This window comes from Crocuta crocuta, unplaced genomic scaffold (genome assembly GCF_008692635.1).
Source record: "Crocuta crocuta isolate KB4526 unplaced genomic scaffold, BGI_CrCroc_1.0 scaffold7, whole genome shotgun sequence".
Classification (NCBI taxonomy): domain Eukaryota; kingdom Metazoa; phylum Chordata; class Mammalia; order Carnivora; family Hyaenidae; genus Crocuta; species Crocuta crocuta.
Window position 1 is genome coordinate 1,377,254 of NW_027531904.1, and position 16,872 is coordinate 1,394,125.

The 16,872-nt window shown below is 49.2% G+C and overlaps 1 protein-coding gene across 1 annotated transcript in view; it reads right to left on the reverse strand.

The window, feature by feature from the left end:
• The window catches only part of SLCO3A1 (solute carrier organic anion transporter family member 3A1), a 244,776-nt gene that overhangs the window by 52,554 nt on the left and 175,350 nt on the right, over positions 1–16,872 (reverse strand). The window contains exon 4 of the mRNA XM_077774251.1: positions 2,186–2,350. Within this exon, the coding sequence (XP_077630377.1) occupies positions 2,186–2,350 (165 nt within the window). The remainder of the gene's footprint in view (positions 1–2,185; positions 2,351–16,872) is intronic.

Below are 16,872 nucleotides of genomic sequence, written 5' to 3' on the forward strand. Positions count from 1 at the left end.
ACATTTCCAGCAGCTCAGGAAGCTCCCGGTGGCTGCCCTCCTCCCTTTCCTGGAAAGACAGTACCCATCATCAAGGCCTCCATCATTTTAATTAACTTTTCCTCTTTTGAACTCATACAAATGTACTCTTTGATGCCTGACGCCTTTCGACTCTGTCAGATTTATCCACACGGAGACAGGTATGAAAATGCTTGCTTCCTCATGCTGTGCGAAGACTCTGCATGAGCAGTCCGTGATTTATTTACTCATCCTTCTGTCGACAGACATCTGGGCTGAGTCCAGTTGGGGCTGTTATGCACAAGGCTGCTCGGAACGCTGTCACATATGCATATCCAAAGGAATGGACTTCACCATTCATTTCCGGTGGGAACATGCCCAGAAGTGGAACGGACGGATTCCAGTGTAAAAATATGCTTCACCGGGCACTGCCCAGGAGCTGTCCCAAGTGCTCGCACTACTGAGCACTTCCAACAGCCACACGCGAGAGTTCTAGTTGCTCCACATCCTCACCAACATTCGGTGCTATCAGTCCGGTGGATGCACAGTGGTGTCTCAGCGTGGTTTTAATGTGTTTTCCTGATGACTCATGGCGGCTTAGCACCTTTGCATTTGTTTATTGGCTATTAGGCAAAGACACAGTGAGTGCTGAAGAAGACCGTTCCCCTCAGCAGATGATTGGACGCCTCTACTTACCAGAGAAGGTTATTCGTATGGCTAGAGATCTCTCTCAAACGCAGGGCTGTCCTGGCCGGATTCTCAGTGGCCACACTCATGCTTATGAGTCTTTCCGTCGGGGCTATCGGTCCACATCCCTCTCTTGTCCTGCAAACTCCCTTGTGCTGGCTCTTTTCCCTGTGCTTAGCAACCTGCACACGCTTCCTGGCAATGCACCATCTCCACCAATCCCCTTGACTCTGATCCCCTCGACGGCCCACCTGCTAGGGCCACTTCTCCTCTGCTCCACCCCTGAGCTGTGGGAAAGTGTTCTGTGGTCGCAGACTGTGCCTTACCTCTCGTGGGCTGCTCTCCACACAGAGGACGGTCTCCTCACGGCCACTTGTCGGACGCAGCTCTGAGCTCTGACACAGGCAGAAGGGCGTCCTGGTTGTTGCAGCTAATGGAAGGAAGCTAATGGCTTCCTTCTTGGAATCATCTCTTCCTGGACTCCCATGCCCTGTGGATTTCTCTGCGACTCCCCCTCAGACTCCTCTCTTTCCTCATAGTTGGTCTCTCACCCTTTGTCTCTATGTCTCCACTTTCTCATCACATAATGTTCACTCTGGTGTCCTCCAAACATCCATACACCGATGCAACCAAACCTCTATTCCTCACCCGGGTTTCCTTCTGGAGCCCCCGCTGAGTCCGGGTTGCTGTGTTGATACATCACGGGCATCTTGCGCTCGGCAGCTTGAAAAGTGATCTCCTAATCTTCCCCATGGATCTGATTCTTCTCTGAGGTTTCCAAGTTTCAAAAATGGTACCACCAGCTGTCTGAGCCAAACACCTGCGAGTCCTTCTTAACTCTCCCGTCTCCCTTGTCAGTTGTGAAAAGGCCACTTTCCTAATTTCCCCTTAGTAATGCTCTTCCCCTGAGGGTAAATTGGTTTTCCATACCTTGGCCAACTCCAAACAATGGAACGCATCCCTATAGGCTACTACTGAGAAGGATGGGAAGGCCACGCTTGCACTTGGGAAGAAGGGATACGATGACGCATGAATTTTGTCTGCCATGGGCAGGGATCAGGAAGGGCGTACGTGGCCTCCAACTTCTATATTTTCTGACTGTGGGTTTCATGCCGCCAAGAATATTCCTACTTTTTTTTATATGCCTGGCCAAAGCCTTGTAACCTTTCAGGATACATCTTGACTCCCCTCTCCATCCTCTCTTCTCCCAAATTCTGCAGTTCCCACTAATCTACTGACCTCCTAGCCTGTCACAAGGCTTCCTTCATACATTTTATATTTTATGTATTTACATCTATATCTTTATCATCATATCCTTTTGGCAAATCTGACCCCAAGAATATACTTTGAAATGCCTTCTGCATACAGAGCCCATGAATACTGCTGCTAAAGGAACAGCAGAGTCTGGGCTCTTTCTTTGGTGGACCTCGGTGAACCTGACAGTGTTATGTGCATGACGGCAGCCCTCTGCCCTCCCCGGGGGATGAAGAGGCGGACTCACCGAGCAGCTGGTTGGCAGAAGAGGTGGTGAGGTTAAACTGCTGCTCTAGGTACTTCCCCAGGAAGGCAGCGAAGCCAGCCACCACTGCAATCTCCATGCAGGCGGCCAGGATGATGCAGGTGAACACGGGGTTGGAGAGCAGGTGCTTGGTGACCTTCGGGATCACTGCAGAGAGAGACAAGCAGAGGACCATGGTCAATGCTGCACCACCGGTTCTTGGGCCCCCAACGTCCCTTCTTGACATGCTTTCTGCGCATCTCAGTAAACAGTAGCGGGTGTCACCCAATAGCTCAGACTGAAATCTAGCACCTGCAAGTCACCGACGACTCTGAAAAGTCTTGCTTCAAAATACAGGCTGATATTTAGCCATTTAAACTCAGAACGACTACAACAAGGGAGATGATACCACACCTTTTCTTGGTTTACTGGAAACAGTAAGGTATTTTATAAGCAATGACAAATTACTTCCATTCCCCCCCCTCCAAAAAGAATTTGGGGTTTGTTTCTCAAAGGAAGGAAAATAATTATATATTATAAATTGTAAGTGTTTTGATTATGTTACATCAGTAAATCTAAGCATATATATCAATAGACCTAGGATAATATTTGTAACTATTTATGTATGTTAAGAAAAGATATTCAATCTTGGGGTGCCTGGGTGGCTCAGTTGGTTGAGTGTCTGACTCTTGATTTCAGCTTAGGTCATGATGTCATGATTGTGAGACCAAGCTTCGCATCTGGCTTTGTGCAGAGCATGGAGCCTGCTTGGGATGTGCATGCTCTCTCTTGCTCACTCACTCTCTGTCTCAAAAATATATATATGTATATAAATGTTCAATCTTGAGAAGTTTCAAGAAAGAAATGGAATTCTATGCTTATATAAACATACATATATATGCTGAGTCAAACCCTACCTCTTTCCAGCAGGTCTATGGCTAACTCCTTGGAAAAAGCTTCCATGAGTTCTCACATGGACAACTCCGAGAGCAGCCCAACCGGGGTCAAGACCAATTGTGTCTTGACTTTTGATCTGATCTGACATAATCATTCCTTAAATGGTAGCCAGTAGGATCAACTCAAATTACCATCCTGCTCAAAACTCCCTGATGGCCCATATCTGCGTCTCAGCAATCTGATGACCCTTCCTGCTACACCCCTTTCTCCCTCCAGTCCAGCCTGCCTGCTCCCAGTCTTTCTTGCCTCAAGCAGGCCCTCCCCATGCTAGGCTATGCACTAAGGTCTTCTGCCTCTTCAGAGATGCTCTGCCCCCCGAACTTTGCTACATATGTCCCTTCACCCTCAGGTAGCTTTTTCTCATCATCCAGTCCCACCTAGAAGAAGCTGCCTGCCCAGCCTGGTGCCCAGGACTCAGGTGAGAACTGATGGTAGGCAAGAGCATGTGGTGGCTTATGCACCATATTACCACCACCAGAGTCAGAAGGCAGGTCTTACTGAGGTCATTAATTTCAATCTTATTTTATTACGCTCTATATTTTTCAAGGTAAGCGGTTTCGTAAACCACTTAAAATTCCCTACGTGGGTGCTTTAAAAAATGTGAGATTCGTTGTTGTTGCTCTTTTTTAAATCCTTTGAATGCAATCGTATTATTTGGATTATTTCCAGCAATTAGAATCCTTGGTATTTGGCCTTCTACCAGATCTCCTCAACTGTGGTACGATGACGTATCCTGGCGGGATGCAAGGGGGTGCTGCAGGTACAGGGACAACCCAACCCTGTGGCTTCAAAATTTATGCCATTATTTTACTGTGTCCTTACGAAAAAGTCACCTGAAATGTAACTGGTATATCAAATGTGTGGTTTCGTGGCTCTCAGAGCTTAAAATGTTGCCAGGTTAAAATAAGTAGATTTATAGCTATTTAGAGATACGTCTTAAGTAAATAATGGTACAGGTGGTCAGCAGATAAAGCAAAAAAATTATAAAAGTGGTATGCCAGTGGAGTCTGGGAAACTCTGTCCTGCTGTGTTAATGATATAGAGTATTTGGCACATAGTATACATGTTTCCACCTGTGTAAACAGAAAAGATAAAATTGAGTCCCAGATGAAGCAAGTATTATTCTAAGTCTAGGAAGAACCAATCAGTGTTCATGGTCACACAAAATAAACAGGTGAGCCAGGAGTCTACCACCGCATCCCAAGGTGATGAATTAGCCACCTGTCCTAAAGAAGAGAGCTAATTACACAGACTCAATTTCATCTCCTCGGAGATGAAACCTCTAAATGGCCCAACTAATTAGAATAAAATAATAATAGGGGCTACATAAGTTTTTAATAATGTTAACAGACAAGCTCAATATATCAACATGACAGAACAATGGGTCAGGAAGTGGCAGATACACACAGCTTAAAATTTATCATTTCCATGGAAGATACCAAGCTTCAAAAGTGAAAACGTACAGAGAAGGATTTAAAGATTCTTTGACATGGGGCACCTGGGTGGCTCAGTCAGTTAAGTGTCCGACTTCAGCTCAGGTCATGATCTCGCGGTTTGTGGGTTCGAGTCCCACATCAGGCTCTGTGCTGACAGCTTAGAGCCTGGAGCCTACTTTGGATTCTGTGTCTCCCTCTCTCTCTGTTCCTCTCCTGCTCACACTGTCTCTCTCTCTCTCTCAAAAATGAATATTAAAATTTTTTAAAAGATCCTTTGGCATAATAAAAAGAATGCTCTTATGGGAATGGAATCAGATGACTAGACACTCAGAATCACTGTGGGCTGAGCAACTCAGTCCTACATTCTAGCTAAAAAAATGACCAGGGCTGGTGGCCTTTGCTTTTCTGCAGTAGTTTCTCATAAAATTTACTAAAGCCTTAAGAAGGCAACTCTTGGATGGTGTAACCATGTACAAGAACGTGCACACACACACACACACACTCAGAAACTTTAAATCTATAATATTCACTCATTTACACCTTTTTTTTTTTTTTCCAAAGGCACTGGCCTTTCCATGTGTTTTGTTTCTTTTTGCAGGGTTTCAAACATTTCAGATAATCTGACTTTTTTAGAAATGTCATTCCAGATTAATGTCTAGTGTCTACGCTTAAAATCTGTGTTTAAACGTTGAGAAATTTTCCTTGGTTACACATTATTCTTTAAGAATTGTACAAATATTTAAAGGAATGTTGACTGTAATATTTAAGAACGTAGGCTGCTAAACAAATATAGAAGATGAATCCATTGGGTGTAAACAGAGGGTAATTAGCTATCTGTCCTCATGTATAAAAGCCCGTTGGATGTCCATCATCATAAATTACTGCTAAGAAGTGAAGGCTGATGTGCTATGGTGTGTGGCACACTGGGATGGGGGTAATGTGTCCCTGATGAGGGACTGGTTGACCGTGGCACAGAACACCAAGCTTCATGCTGTAGAGAGGTATGATCATGTCAAGCGACCACAGCGCGCCTCGTAATGAGCGAATATGAAAGCCCCCAGCTGCTTATCTTTGGCAGATAAAAACACTGTCTCCCGATCATTGTGTTCTTTTGTAATTAAGATATCTAAACTCTGGAAAACATTGCCAACCATCAATAGGCAGGTTGGGGACATTCCAGGAAAACAATCATCTGCCGTGATTTCACTGCAGGCTTCATCTCCTTTGTTAGGGTGCAGACCGTCCACCACAGAGCTGAAATCACCAGCATCCTCGAACTGGGAACTCTGTTCTCTGGCTCAGACAGGATGCCAAGCAGGATTTCATTTTGATCACATTGTTTGGGTCTTGGTATCTCCTTGTCCTTGGTCGTGGCCATCGCAATTTCTTTGGGGAAAGGAGAGGGCACCTCTCAACAAAGGAAACTCCAGTTAATGGAATGTTTTCATACTTCAGCAACCATTTTAATTATTCTGGAGATAATTCCACTTCAGTGGGAAAGATTCTTTGTTGAGACAGGAGGGACTGCCTGCTTTTGTCTTAATATCTAATGACTAATTTCACATTGAATCAGATGTGAAAATCATTAAGTTTGAGGATCATCTGACTGAAGGCCCAGAGAAGCCTCAGTGGACCTTATTTGCATGAAGAACATTCTTTTTTTCCCCCACTACCAAGCTGATTCACTGCCAGAAATGACAGATTCTTCTTGCATTAAGCTATTTTGCTCCCAGGTTCTTCTTTCCATCCAAGGGTTTTACTGCGAAGTCTTGTAACCCTCTCAAAAGATTACTTTTCAAAGGTTCAGCCTACCCTCCAAAGACCCAATTTGAAAAAGAGTATTAATTAGCTTGATCCTAGGGCCATCCCAGTATTTCAAGCTTTCTTCATTCAAATGGGTTGTTAAACCCATAAAGTTCTAACCTTCCGAGGAGGCAGTAGCTAATGAGGTGGCCTAGACAAATAGAAACTAATGAACCAAGGCCACACCAGGCCACTGAAAACCCCTGGTGCCCCTTAGCCCATTACTTCCCACCTACTGACTTAGCCTCAGAGGCTGGGAGCCGGGGTGGGAGGCAGCCTCACCAGCTGGGGAAGACTTCACCTATCATCGGGAGCTGGGTACTATCACCAGCAGGCTGGTACGGAGCTGCAAACAGCACCAGAGGAGAGTTCTCCAGGGAAGATGGGTTTTCCACTGCTGTTTTTGAAAGACACTCCTGTAGGATTGAGATTTCTTGAAAGCCTGTAGGTCCTCCAGGAGAGAAAAAGGCAGGTTTGGAGAAGGTATGTGGATGGATGCTCTGTTGCCTGGGTGCCAAGCACCGTTCTAACTGCTTCCACATCGCATCATATAATCCTTACAACAAACCTAGGATCTTGGGGGTGAGGAACAGCCTCCATTTACAGATAAGGAAACTGAGGCAGAGAGTGGCTCCAAGGGCTAGGGACGCACAGCAGAAACTCCAACCTTGGCACCTGCCGTCACAGAACGTGCTCATAACCAGGGTGCTAATCTGGTTCTGGTTTTCAGAGACGCTGCTCCTTGTTAGAGCACTGAGCACGCAGACCGTCCCCAGTGATCGAAGGTGCAGCTTAATGCTTAGAAATAATAATTGGGGCTGGGGAAAAAAAACTCAGGGCTGAGGCTTTTTTTTTTTTTTTTTTTTTTTGAGGTGGAGAAGGACAGGACAGGAGGGAAAGAAGTGAGAGGAAGAAAGGCTTGCAGACTCCTGTACTGCAGAAAAGTCTGACTCAGTGAGGCTGTATAAAACAAGGATCCAGTTTAAGGAGCCAGGTTGCCGGGATCTGAATTCCACCTTCCAGACTGAGAAGGTCTACGTCCGGAGCACACCACTGCGTCCCATGGATGGCTGCAGAGATTAAATGAGACCCGTGCCTGCATGGCATGTGGCCCAGGGCTCCTGACACAGAGGTAAGCGCTCGATGGGCATGATGATCATTAATGTAATGGAAGTACTCCTTGGCTACGTGAGAGAGAGAGCCCTCAAGGTGGAGGGAGGACTTGTGTGAGGCCTGTGTGTGAGCAGACGTGCTAAATGGAGCTGGGAAGTGACTGGGTGGGAAGGCTGAGCTCCTGGGAGCTGCTGCTGGAGCTTTTCCCAAGGCGATACCCAAGGCCAGACAGGTCAGGGGGTCGGGGGCACAAGTCCTTGTCCACTGCCCTTCCCTGGAACTGGTGGTGCCCGGGGAAGTGCTCACTGTGGGCCTCGGTGGTACCACACTTGACTCACAGATATTCCAGCCCTCAGGCTCAGGCTCTCTACTGAAATTGACCTTGACCTTCTTTCTCTTTCATAACATTGCTGTCAATAATCACGGTTAATACTCCCAAGAAGGGGAGACGGAGCCAGTGTGTGCAGCTGTTTGGTAATTATGACAGTGACAGCCACTGCTTGCCGGGCCAGCCATGTCAGATGGCCAACGTGCTAAGGGTCCTTCATTTCACTCCCACGGCTNGTCCTTGTCCACTGCCCTTCCCTGGAACTGGTGGTGCCCGGGGAAGTGCTCACTGTGGGCCTCGGTGGTACCACACTTGACTCACAGATATTCCAGCCCTCAGGCTCTCTACTGAAATTGGCCTTGACCTTCTTTCTCTTTCATAACATTGCTGTCAATACATCACGGTTAATACTCCCAAGAAGGGGAGACGGAGCCAGTGTGTGCAGCTGTTTGGTAATTATGACAGTGACAGCCACTGCTTGCCGGGCCAGCCATGTCAGATGGCCAACGTGCTAAGGGTCCTTCATTTCACTCCCACGGCTCTTACAGCAGGGCGGTCTCACCATCTCATCGCAGACACGAGGAAACCAAGGCTTGCTTGAGCGGCTGCAAAAACCACTCTCCCGGAACGCAAAACTCAGGTCTGCCTGCACCCCGGAACCCGCTTCTAAATCTCCAGGTCTCTGGATGGGGAAGCCAATCAACGGAAAAGTGGTTTTCTGAAAGATAAGTCATCATGAAGCAGTTCCCAGCACACAGGATCCAAGAGCAGAAGAGAAAGGAGAGGTAAAAGGAGCAGCGTGGGGGTAAGGTACACAACCTTTGGATCGGGTCACGATCAAATCCACATGAAAGGGGAAGGAAGAAGGAACAAAGATGTGAATAAATGCCACAAATGGAGGCACGAGATTAAAGCCAAGGTAGGGTGCATCCTAGGAAGTTTCCTGGCCTGACACACATGTTTGAAGTCACCAAGATAGTTCCCCTGTACACCGTGCAGGCTGTCTTCTGTGCACCAGTGTGCCCTGGGACATCCTTGCCTGGATCCTCCTCTCTCTCCCATGATAGGAGCCACCTGCATGGAGAGATGGGACAGCCCCATCCCTAGATGTGGGCACCGTGCCTGGTGAGAGCAGATGCTTAATAAACACAAGATGGATTAAAGAATCCAATAAACAAACAAACTGCAGTCTCCAAAGGTAACTGTCACAATCTCTTAGGAAACATTAACTGTGGAAACAGAGGCCAGGGGTCACATTCCACAGGCTCATGGGCCATGATAGAAGTGGGAAAAATTAGCTAATATGCCCATTCCATTGCTGATTCTAGAAGTATCTACATCATTCTCTTGGGTGGGGTGAGGAAAAGTCCAGGTGGGAGGGGAAGTCCAGACAGCCTTCTGGAAGCGAGTGCCTACTATCTACTGGCCCCCAGACCGGCTGCCTCGGGTTCATTGTGGCCTTGTTGCTGCAGTAAGTCTGTACCCCAGTCTCTGTTCTGGGCTGTTGAGGGGCCGAGGGGAGCTTCCTTGTCTGTGAGACAAGCAGCTCTCAGGATTCCATTCACCCGTCTTAGGTAACAGGTCGAAGGTATCATGTCCCGTGGATGGAGAAGGTCATGGTTTGAGTGAACAAACAAGAAGTCATCAGCGCAGGAAATAAATATTTAGACTAAAACCCAAGTACCAAATGGGTGTGGACTAGCCAGGGAAACCCAGAGCCAATCAGTTCTATTTTTTTGTTTTTAACAGTTACTTATTTTTGAGGGAAAGAGAGACAGAGCCTAAGCGGGAGAGGGTCAGAGAGAGAGGGAGACACAGAATCCGCAGCAGGCTCCAGGCTCTGAGCTGTCAGCACAGAACCAGACACAGGCCTTGAACCCATGGACCATGAGGTCATGACCTGAGCCAAAGTCAGACGCTTAACCGACTGAGACACCCAGGTGCCCCTACCAATCAGTTCTGTTAATTCTTTTTTAAATCCTCAGTTCTTTATAATACAGCCAAGAAGGACCAAAAGAAAAAGATTAATGGGGAGGCACATTAGCTGGCTTAAGCCCCAGCACCCCCAGAGGGACAGCTACCTCCTTTAGCTTCAAATCAGTGACTCCCAGGAAGGTGAAGTCAGAAAAACAGGACCACAGACACAGAGAAAGCAGCCTGGAAATCAGGAAGCTCTCTAAGATCCAACTGTTGTGTCTTTCCGTGTCAGAGGCAGCAAGCAGAAAATGACTAAGGAAATAAAGAGCCTTTTGTAAGCAGAACGCCACTTTTATAACTTCATGCCAGCCCCTGGGAACCTTTCTGGCAGCATGATGTGCCTTGTCAGTGGTGGCATTTAGCATTCCCAAAAACTCTGCCTGTAGGAGAACGCACGGCTGGAAAGAGAGCCACGCTCACAAGAGAAATGGTGGCTTTCAACACCCAAGTTGATATAAAATGCCTGTCTCTAAGCCTAGGCTCCCTAATGCTAGCTCCTGAAGTGCTGGATATACAGCAGACCTTCTCAGAGCCTTCAATGGGCTAATGTCACTGTGGAGCTCCAAATGGGTCATGTCACACACTGTCCCAAGCTTATTTCGTGTGAGGGTCTCCTTCTCAAGTTTTATCTTATTTGCAACTGTTGCAGAACCAACTCTGATGGAAACCCCCCAAAAGACCCTCACCACCTCGTGCATTTGTTTTCAGTTGGGGGTTCACTTGGAATTGCCTGAGAGCTTTAAAGACATCCAGGTCCCTGGACTCCCTCTCTGTTCCTTTTTTTTTTTTTTTAATGTTTTTATTTCTAGGAGAGAGAGAGACAGCATGAGCAGGGGAGGGTCAGAGAGAGAGGGAGTCACAGACTGAAACAGGCTCCAGGCTCTGAGCTGGCAGTCAGCACAGAGCCCGATGCGGGGCTCGACCCCACGAACCGCGAGATCATGACCTAAGCGAAAGTCGGACGCTTAACCGACTAAGCCACCCAGGCGCCCCACCACCTCTCTGTTCCTTAACAGACTCAAGGAATTAGAGTCTCTGGGGGTGCGGCTCAAGTGTGGGCATGTTTCAAGAACCCCACAGGTGATGCTGAATCAAATTCCTAGTTGGAAAACAATGACCATATAATCCAGACACTTTAGGAGAGCAAGGCAACGACCCTCCATAACTCTTTATAATTTTGCCAGCGTCTTACTGAGTGGCCTCAGATACCAGGAACTCTGCTAAATGTAGGTAGGAACGGACACCGGACTATATTCTACCACGACCTCTTCTAAATCCTATTCTCCAAAACCAGATCTTTCCCTCCCACCCACATTGTGGAGATTTTTTTAAAGTTTGAGAGACAGAGAGACAGAGTGGGCCCGAGCAGGGGAGGGGCAGAGAGAGAAGGAGACAGAATTTCAAGCAGGTTCTGTGCTGTCAGCGCAGAGCCCAATGCAGGGCTTGAACTCATGAGCCATGAGATCATGACCTGAGCCAGAATCAAGAGGCTTTGCTGAAACCTGTGTCCTATTCACAGACCCAACGCCCCAGCACATCCTCCACGAACGCTGGTCAGAACATGATGAAGCCACTGGCCAGACTGGTCCTGGGCACGGCAGGGTACGAACCAGAGGCTGGCGCGGGGTTCCCAGCGTGTGGGAGGGTGGATGGCTTCCTTGGCCACAGAACCAAGGACGAAGACTTTAATGGGAAACCCACACGAGGGGAGAACACATTTCTGGAGGCAAACGGCAGGATCAAAAACACTCAGCGATTTCGCCTACAGACCAAGGGCTCTCAGATCGCCAGCTCCTCGCAATAACGTGATGCTCAAAGGCACAGGCCCCTCATTAAGGGAAACGTGGCTGAAGCTGGCTGCTAGCTGGCAGAGGATGGAGGCGGCCTGGCCCAGTTCTAGAAGCTGGAGGTGTGAGAAAAGTCCCTTGGCCAGGCCGCTGCATGTGGGGCCCCTGCTGAACACCAGGAGGGGCAGCGGGTGGGGAGGGCTAAGCACTCAGCCCCAGAACCAAACACCTGCCAGGGGGCTCACAAAGTCACCGGGGCAAGTCCGCTCGAGCCACTGGGCCAGCAGCCCCCTCCCCCACACGGGCAGGTCACCTGTGGGTTCGCTGTGGCACTCAGCACAGGTGGAGGTCCTGTGAGCCACCGGCGTGGATCAAACACACGCCAACACCCCGGGTGAAGGAAAGCAGCAAACTTCTGGGCTGGGCAGCGCACGCCCAGCGATCCCTGTATCCCTCTGTCCATCAACCGTGTACCGAGCACTGATGTCCTAGAGCAGGAACAAAATAGAGGCGGAGCAGAGTAAAGGAATCCTCACTCAGGCAATGGTAATGTCAGGACCGTGACACGGCGAGCAGCATGCCCTGGAAGGCAGGGAAATGTCCTTGGGGACATGACTGGGAGCTGATGCCTGCTGATGGGATCAGANTGGAGGGGGCTGGGGGCGAGGACAGCTGATGGAAGGCAGCAAACTTCTGGGCTGGGCAGCGCACGCCCAGCGATCCCTGTATCCCTCTGTCCATCAACCGTGTACCGAGCACTGATGTCCTACAGCAGGAACAAAATAGAGGCGGAGCAGAGTAAAGGAATCCTCACTCAGGCAATGGTAACGTCAGGACCGTGACACGGCGAGCAGCATGCCCTGGAAGGCAGGGAAATGTCCTTGGGGACATGACTGGGAGCTGATGCCTGCTGATGGGATCAGAATTCCAGCTGAGGGAACAGCAAGTGCAAAGTCTGGGGATCAAGGAAGCCCGGGGATGGAAGCCGGTGAAGTGAGGCTGGCGTGGAGGGACAGGGCGGTGGTCGTGTGAGAAGAGGCTGGGAAGCCCCATGAAGGGCTCCACCCCTGTCCCTTTATGCGGCAGGTGGTCACAGGATCAGATGCATTCTGCAACCCGTGTAGTGTGCAAACAGATGTGCAGGGCAGGGCCGACTGAAGTGCAGGATACAGCAGAGCAGGCTGGAGTGAGATTCAGGTGGTGAAGTCAGCAGAACCCAGCGACAGATGGCATCAGGAGGGCAGAAGGTGGAGAAGGCCACAACCAGGCAGATTTCATCTCCCCTGAAAGTCAAGGCCCATTGGAGCTGAGGACTGCATTGCCTCAATGCAATGACGCAACGTGGAACAGAGAGAGGGGACATTTCTCCAACGCTCAGGAAGGGCCTCCGTGCAATCAGCCCCGGGCGGATTCCCCTCTCCTCCTCGGCGCATTAATAGTCCAGTGACTCCTTGAGGGAAACAGTGGAAAAAGCTCAGGATCTGGAGTTCGGGGACCTGGTCCCATTCCTGGCTGCAACATCCACACAGAGGCAACCTGGGAACGTAGTTTAACCCCAAGCTCTGGGTTCGATGGTCGGCATGGAGATTAGTGACGTTCTTCAGCCGGACTGTCGGGGCCCAGTGGGAGCTCCCTGCAAGTGCTTGGGGGACTCAGAAACCATCCTCCTCGTTGAGGGGGTGGTGGTTTTTAAGGCTCTGAGCCTGAAGCCCCACCCGAGCTCTGCCAGCTCAGCTGTTCTCTGCTGTCACCCGGTGCAGCTATTTTTCTCGGACAGGAAGAGGCCACTTGGCAGTCAGCGTGAAGTGCATAGAGACAAGAGTGCTCAGCTTTTGACTGCTCTTCTCTTTCAGTGATCAAAGGCAGGGCTCTCCATTCAGATTTGAAACCTCTGGAATAGTTACACTCATCCCAGCTAAAAAGCCCATCAGAGGGCTAGGATGTGCCAATGCTTACAGGGAGTGGGTTCCTCCCTCCCTTTTAGCCTCCAGCCTTGTCTAGAAGACCCACTGTTTTAGGGTACGCCGGTGCTGTTGCAAGCAGGGCTGGAGTTCAAGTACACTCTGTTGCAAAGTCAGCTAGCACCTGCTGATGCTACCTTTCCTTAAAGAGAGAGTCCATTTATTGCCCCAGGATGTAGCGTAAGAAGTACTGGAGGGGCGCCTAGGTGGCTCAATCAGTTGGTTAAGTGTTCGACTTTGGTTCAAGTCACGATCTCACAGTTCATGAGTTTGGCTCTGTGCTGGCAGCTCAGAGCCTGGAGCCTGCTTCGGACCTGTGTCTCTATCTCTCTCTCTGCCCCTTCCCTGCCTGTGCTCTGTCTCTCTTTCTCTCGCAAACAAACATTAAAAAAAAAAAGAGGAGCGTGCCTGATGTCTTCAAGGAACCAGACAGAACGTGATGGGGAAGGTGTAGAGCCTGTGGCTGTTGAAGGAGCCTGGATGCAAACCATCAGAGCCCTTCTAGGGCAACGGACACCAGAGACAATATCCAAATAAAACACAAACTACAGACGTGAGATTTAACACACTAGCTGGTGATTAAACTACGGTTGTCTATAACAGCCTCCTGAATTCCTTCCTCCCTCTGGGTCTAGACTTTCCCAAATTGTTTCGCAAACTCTGAGCATCTAGATTCAGGAGGCCACACTGTCCCGCCTGCCCCCCTGCCCCAGCTCTGGCATAGAGAGGAGGAGTAGACACAGTGCCCGGCACAGAGAAGGGATGGGGTGGTGGTGGGAAGAGATGAATCAGCAAAATGCTCTGAAGAACAAGGTTGGGGAAGAGGGGCGTCAGAGACAGGGCACAAAGAAAAAAACTACTTGGTGGCACAGCTGAGATGCAGAAATGCGTCTTGGGTTTGCAGACTCCCACCCAGGAAGATGCTGGAGCTTAACAAACCCAAGCATTTGGTTGCCTGCTGCCTGCTTTGTCAAGCAGTTATGTGACAGTCAGTACAAGCTGGGGGCTTCTGGGCTGTGCAAGGAGCAAGAGCTTCTCTACACAGTTCTAGATCACCACCCTGGGCTTTCTGTCTCTCCTCTTCTTTAAAAAAAATTTTTTTTTTTACATTTATTTTTGAGAGACAGAGTGTGAGAGGAAGAGGGGCAGAGAGAGGAGACACAGAATCCAAAGCAGGCTCCAGGCTCTGAGCAAAGATTCAGCCCAGAGCCTGATGCGGGGCTCGAACCCATGAACTGTGAGATCATGACCTGAGCCGAAGTCGTACACTTAACCGACTGAGCCACCCAGGTGTCCCTCTGTCTCTCCTCTTCTTATCAGAGTTGCAAACCCGAAGATGGACAACTTTGTTGCAAGGAGACCCTCAGTAAAGCCCACTTTGGGGTGGGGAGGGGGGCGGGGAGAGCGCCCTGAAGAGTGAACCACAGGCCTGAACTCCTATATCCCTGGAGCTTGGTTTCCTCATCTATAAACAGGAATAAGTGAAGTATCAGCCAGACACCCTAGGTGAAAAGCTAAGGGGAGCTAAAGCAACATGGCCAAGGTTGCATGATCAGGAAGTTTTGGCTGAGCTGAGTGTGAACCCAGAGGAGCAGCCTCACGGCTCTCCCAGGAGCAGGGAGACTGTTGCAGTCCCAGGAGAGAAGCTGGAGAGGGTGCTCCTGGCCTGATGCCAGCTCTTCTCAGAGGCCTTCCTTATCTGCGAGGCATGACAGGGCACACGGATGGACGGATGGCTGAAGAAACCCATTTGCAAGCTCAAATGAAACAGATGTGGAGCTGCAACACATATATTTTTAGAGCAACGTTAATTCCTCCACGCGTGATGCCACTTAGCTTATCTGTACCCATAAACGTGCAGCATGCTTCCTGGAGACTCCGGGGACTTTCAAGGCTGCAAATGGGATCAAGAGTTTGGGAGCACTGGCTGACACCACGTGGTGCTTTGGCAGAAATGTCCATGTGGCTGAAACATTGTCTCACGTGGAAATGTGATGGATGTAAACCACCATGGCCCCCCGTCTATGTGCTGTGCACGTAAAATTTGTTTATTAGCCTAATAGCTCACGTTCCTGAATCCTGGCTCCTGGGGATTCTTCTAGACACGCTGCTTTCCCTTTCCTGACATTCTTTAGGTCCATTAACAGACCTACTGCCTCTGGGAACTGCTGATTCTAAATTAAAAAGCATTAATTATCATAAGTGGAGCCCGTGGATACACAGGGCACAACTTGTGATCACTATGGCCTAGAATGAGTCTCAGACCTGTCTATTCAACTACATACTGGACAGCTCAGCCATGGCACGTCCAACGCTCACCCGGCCGTTGCTTGAACTCTTGACTTTTGCGTGCCTCCCGCTACTACGATGCCAGCTCCTGAACAGAGGTTTCCTGGGTTACCACGGTGTCCCTGGAGCCTAGTAGGGTCTCAATACATGCGGACTAAATTGAACAAACGGAGTTAATGAGCAACTGGATCATAACCCAAGAATTCTGAAGACGTGACATCCCTCAGCCTTTGACCCGGGAGGCGGGCTCTCCCCTGCCCGTCCGTTATATTTCCATAGCCACCTCTGCTGCCCACTACTATGGTCCTTTCCATGTTAGGCTGCCTCTGCTGGCTGGCTGGTCTGTCCCTAGGCTGGATGGTGAGTCCTTTGATGGCATGTACTTTTCATCTTTGCACCCCTGGAGATTAAAGGTAAGAGATTACTGGTGCAGCCCTTGTCATCAGAGCTCTTGCAATCAATCACCCTGGGGCAAGGAAAGACCCATAAAGGCTGCCACTGCTCGGTCTGTCCAGGATGACCTCTGCAAGGTCACTCGTGTCAGCCCTGTTTATTTCTGTGTCTCTGGTTACTGGGATATTCTGTGTGGCTGTCTGAGCCATTAGGGGAACAGTAGGCAACACCCTCTAACCAGCTGTTTGGTAGTGGGGGAGGGGGACTCTTCTATGAAGACTTCTTGGGGGTCCAAGTCAAGGCACCCTCTGAGGACCCAAGGTAGGTGGCCTTCTCATCTACCTATGGATTCTGGAACTCAGAGTGTTGGCTTTTAAGACCTTCTTTGGGCAATTCCTAATTTCTCCTTGGGTGGAAACAATTCCAGAACATGGATTCAGACATCACGTTAGGTTATTAATTAGTCTCATCTGGGAATTAACACACATTCTTCCAATCTCTAATGAACAGGCACTAGGAAACGTTCTTCTGCAGGCAGTGCTTTAATTCTGCCGGTCACACTGTCACTTAGGAATGCTGTTAGAACTGTATACTTGTGGAAATGAAGCGTGGAGAAGTTAATTGTCCCAGCTCTAGTGAAGAGCGG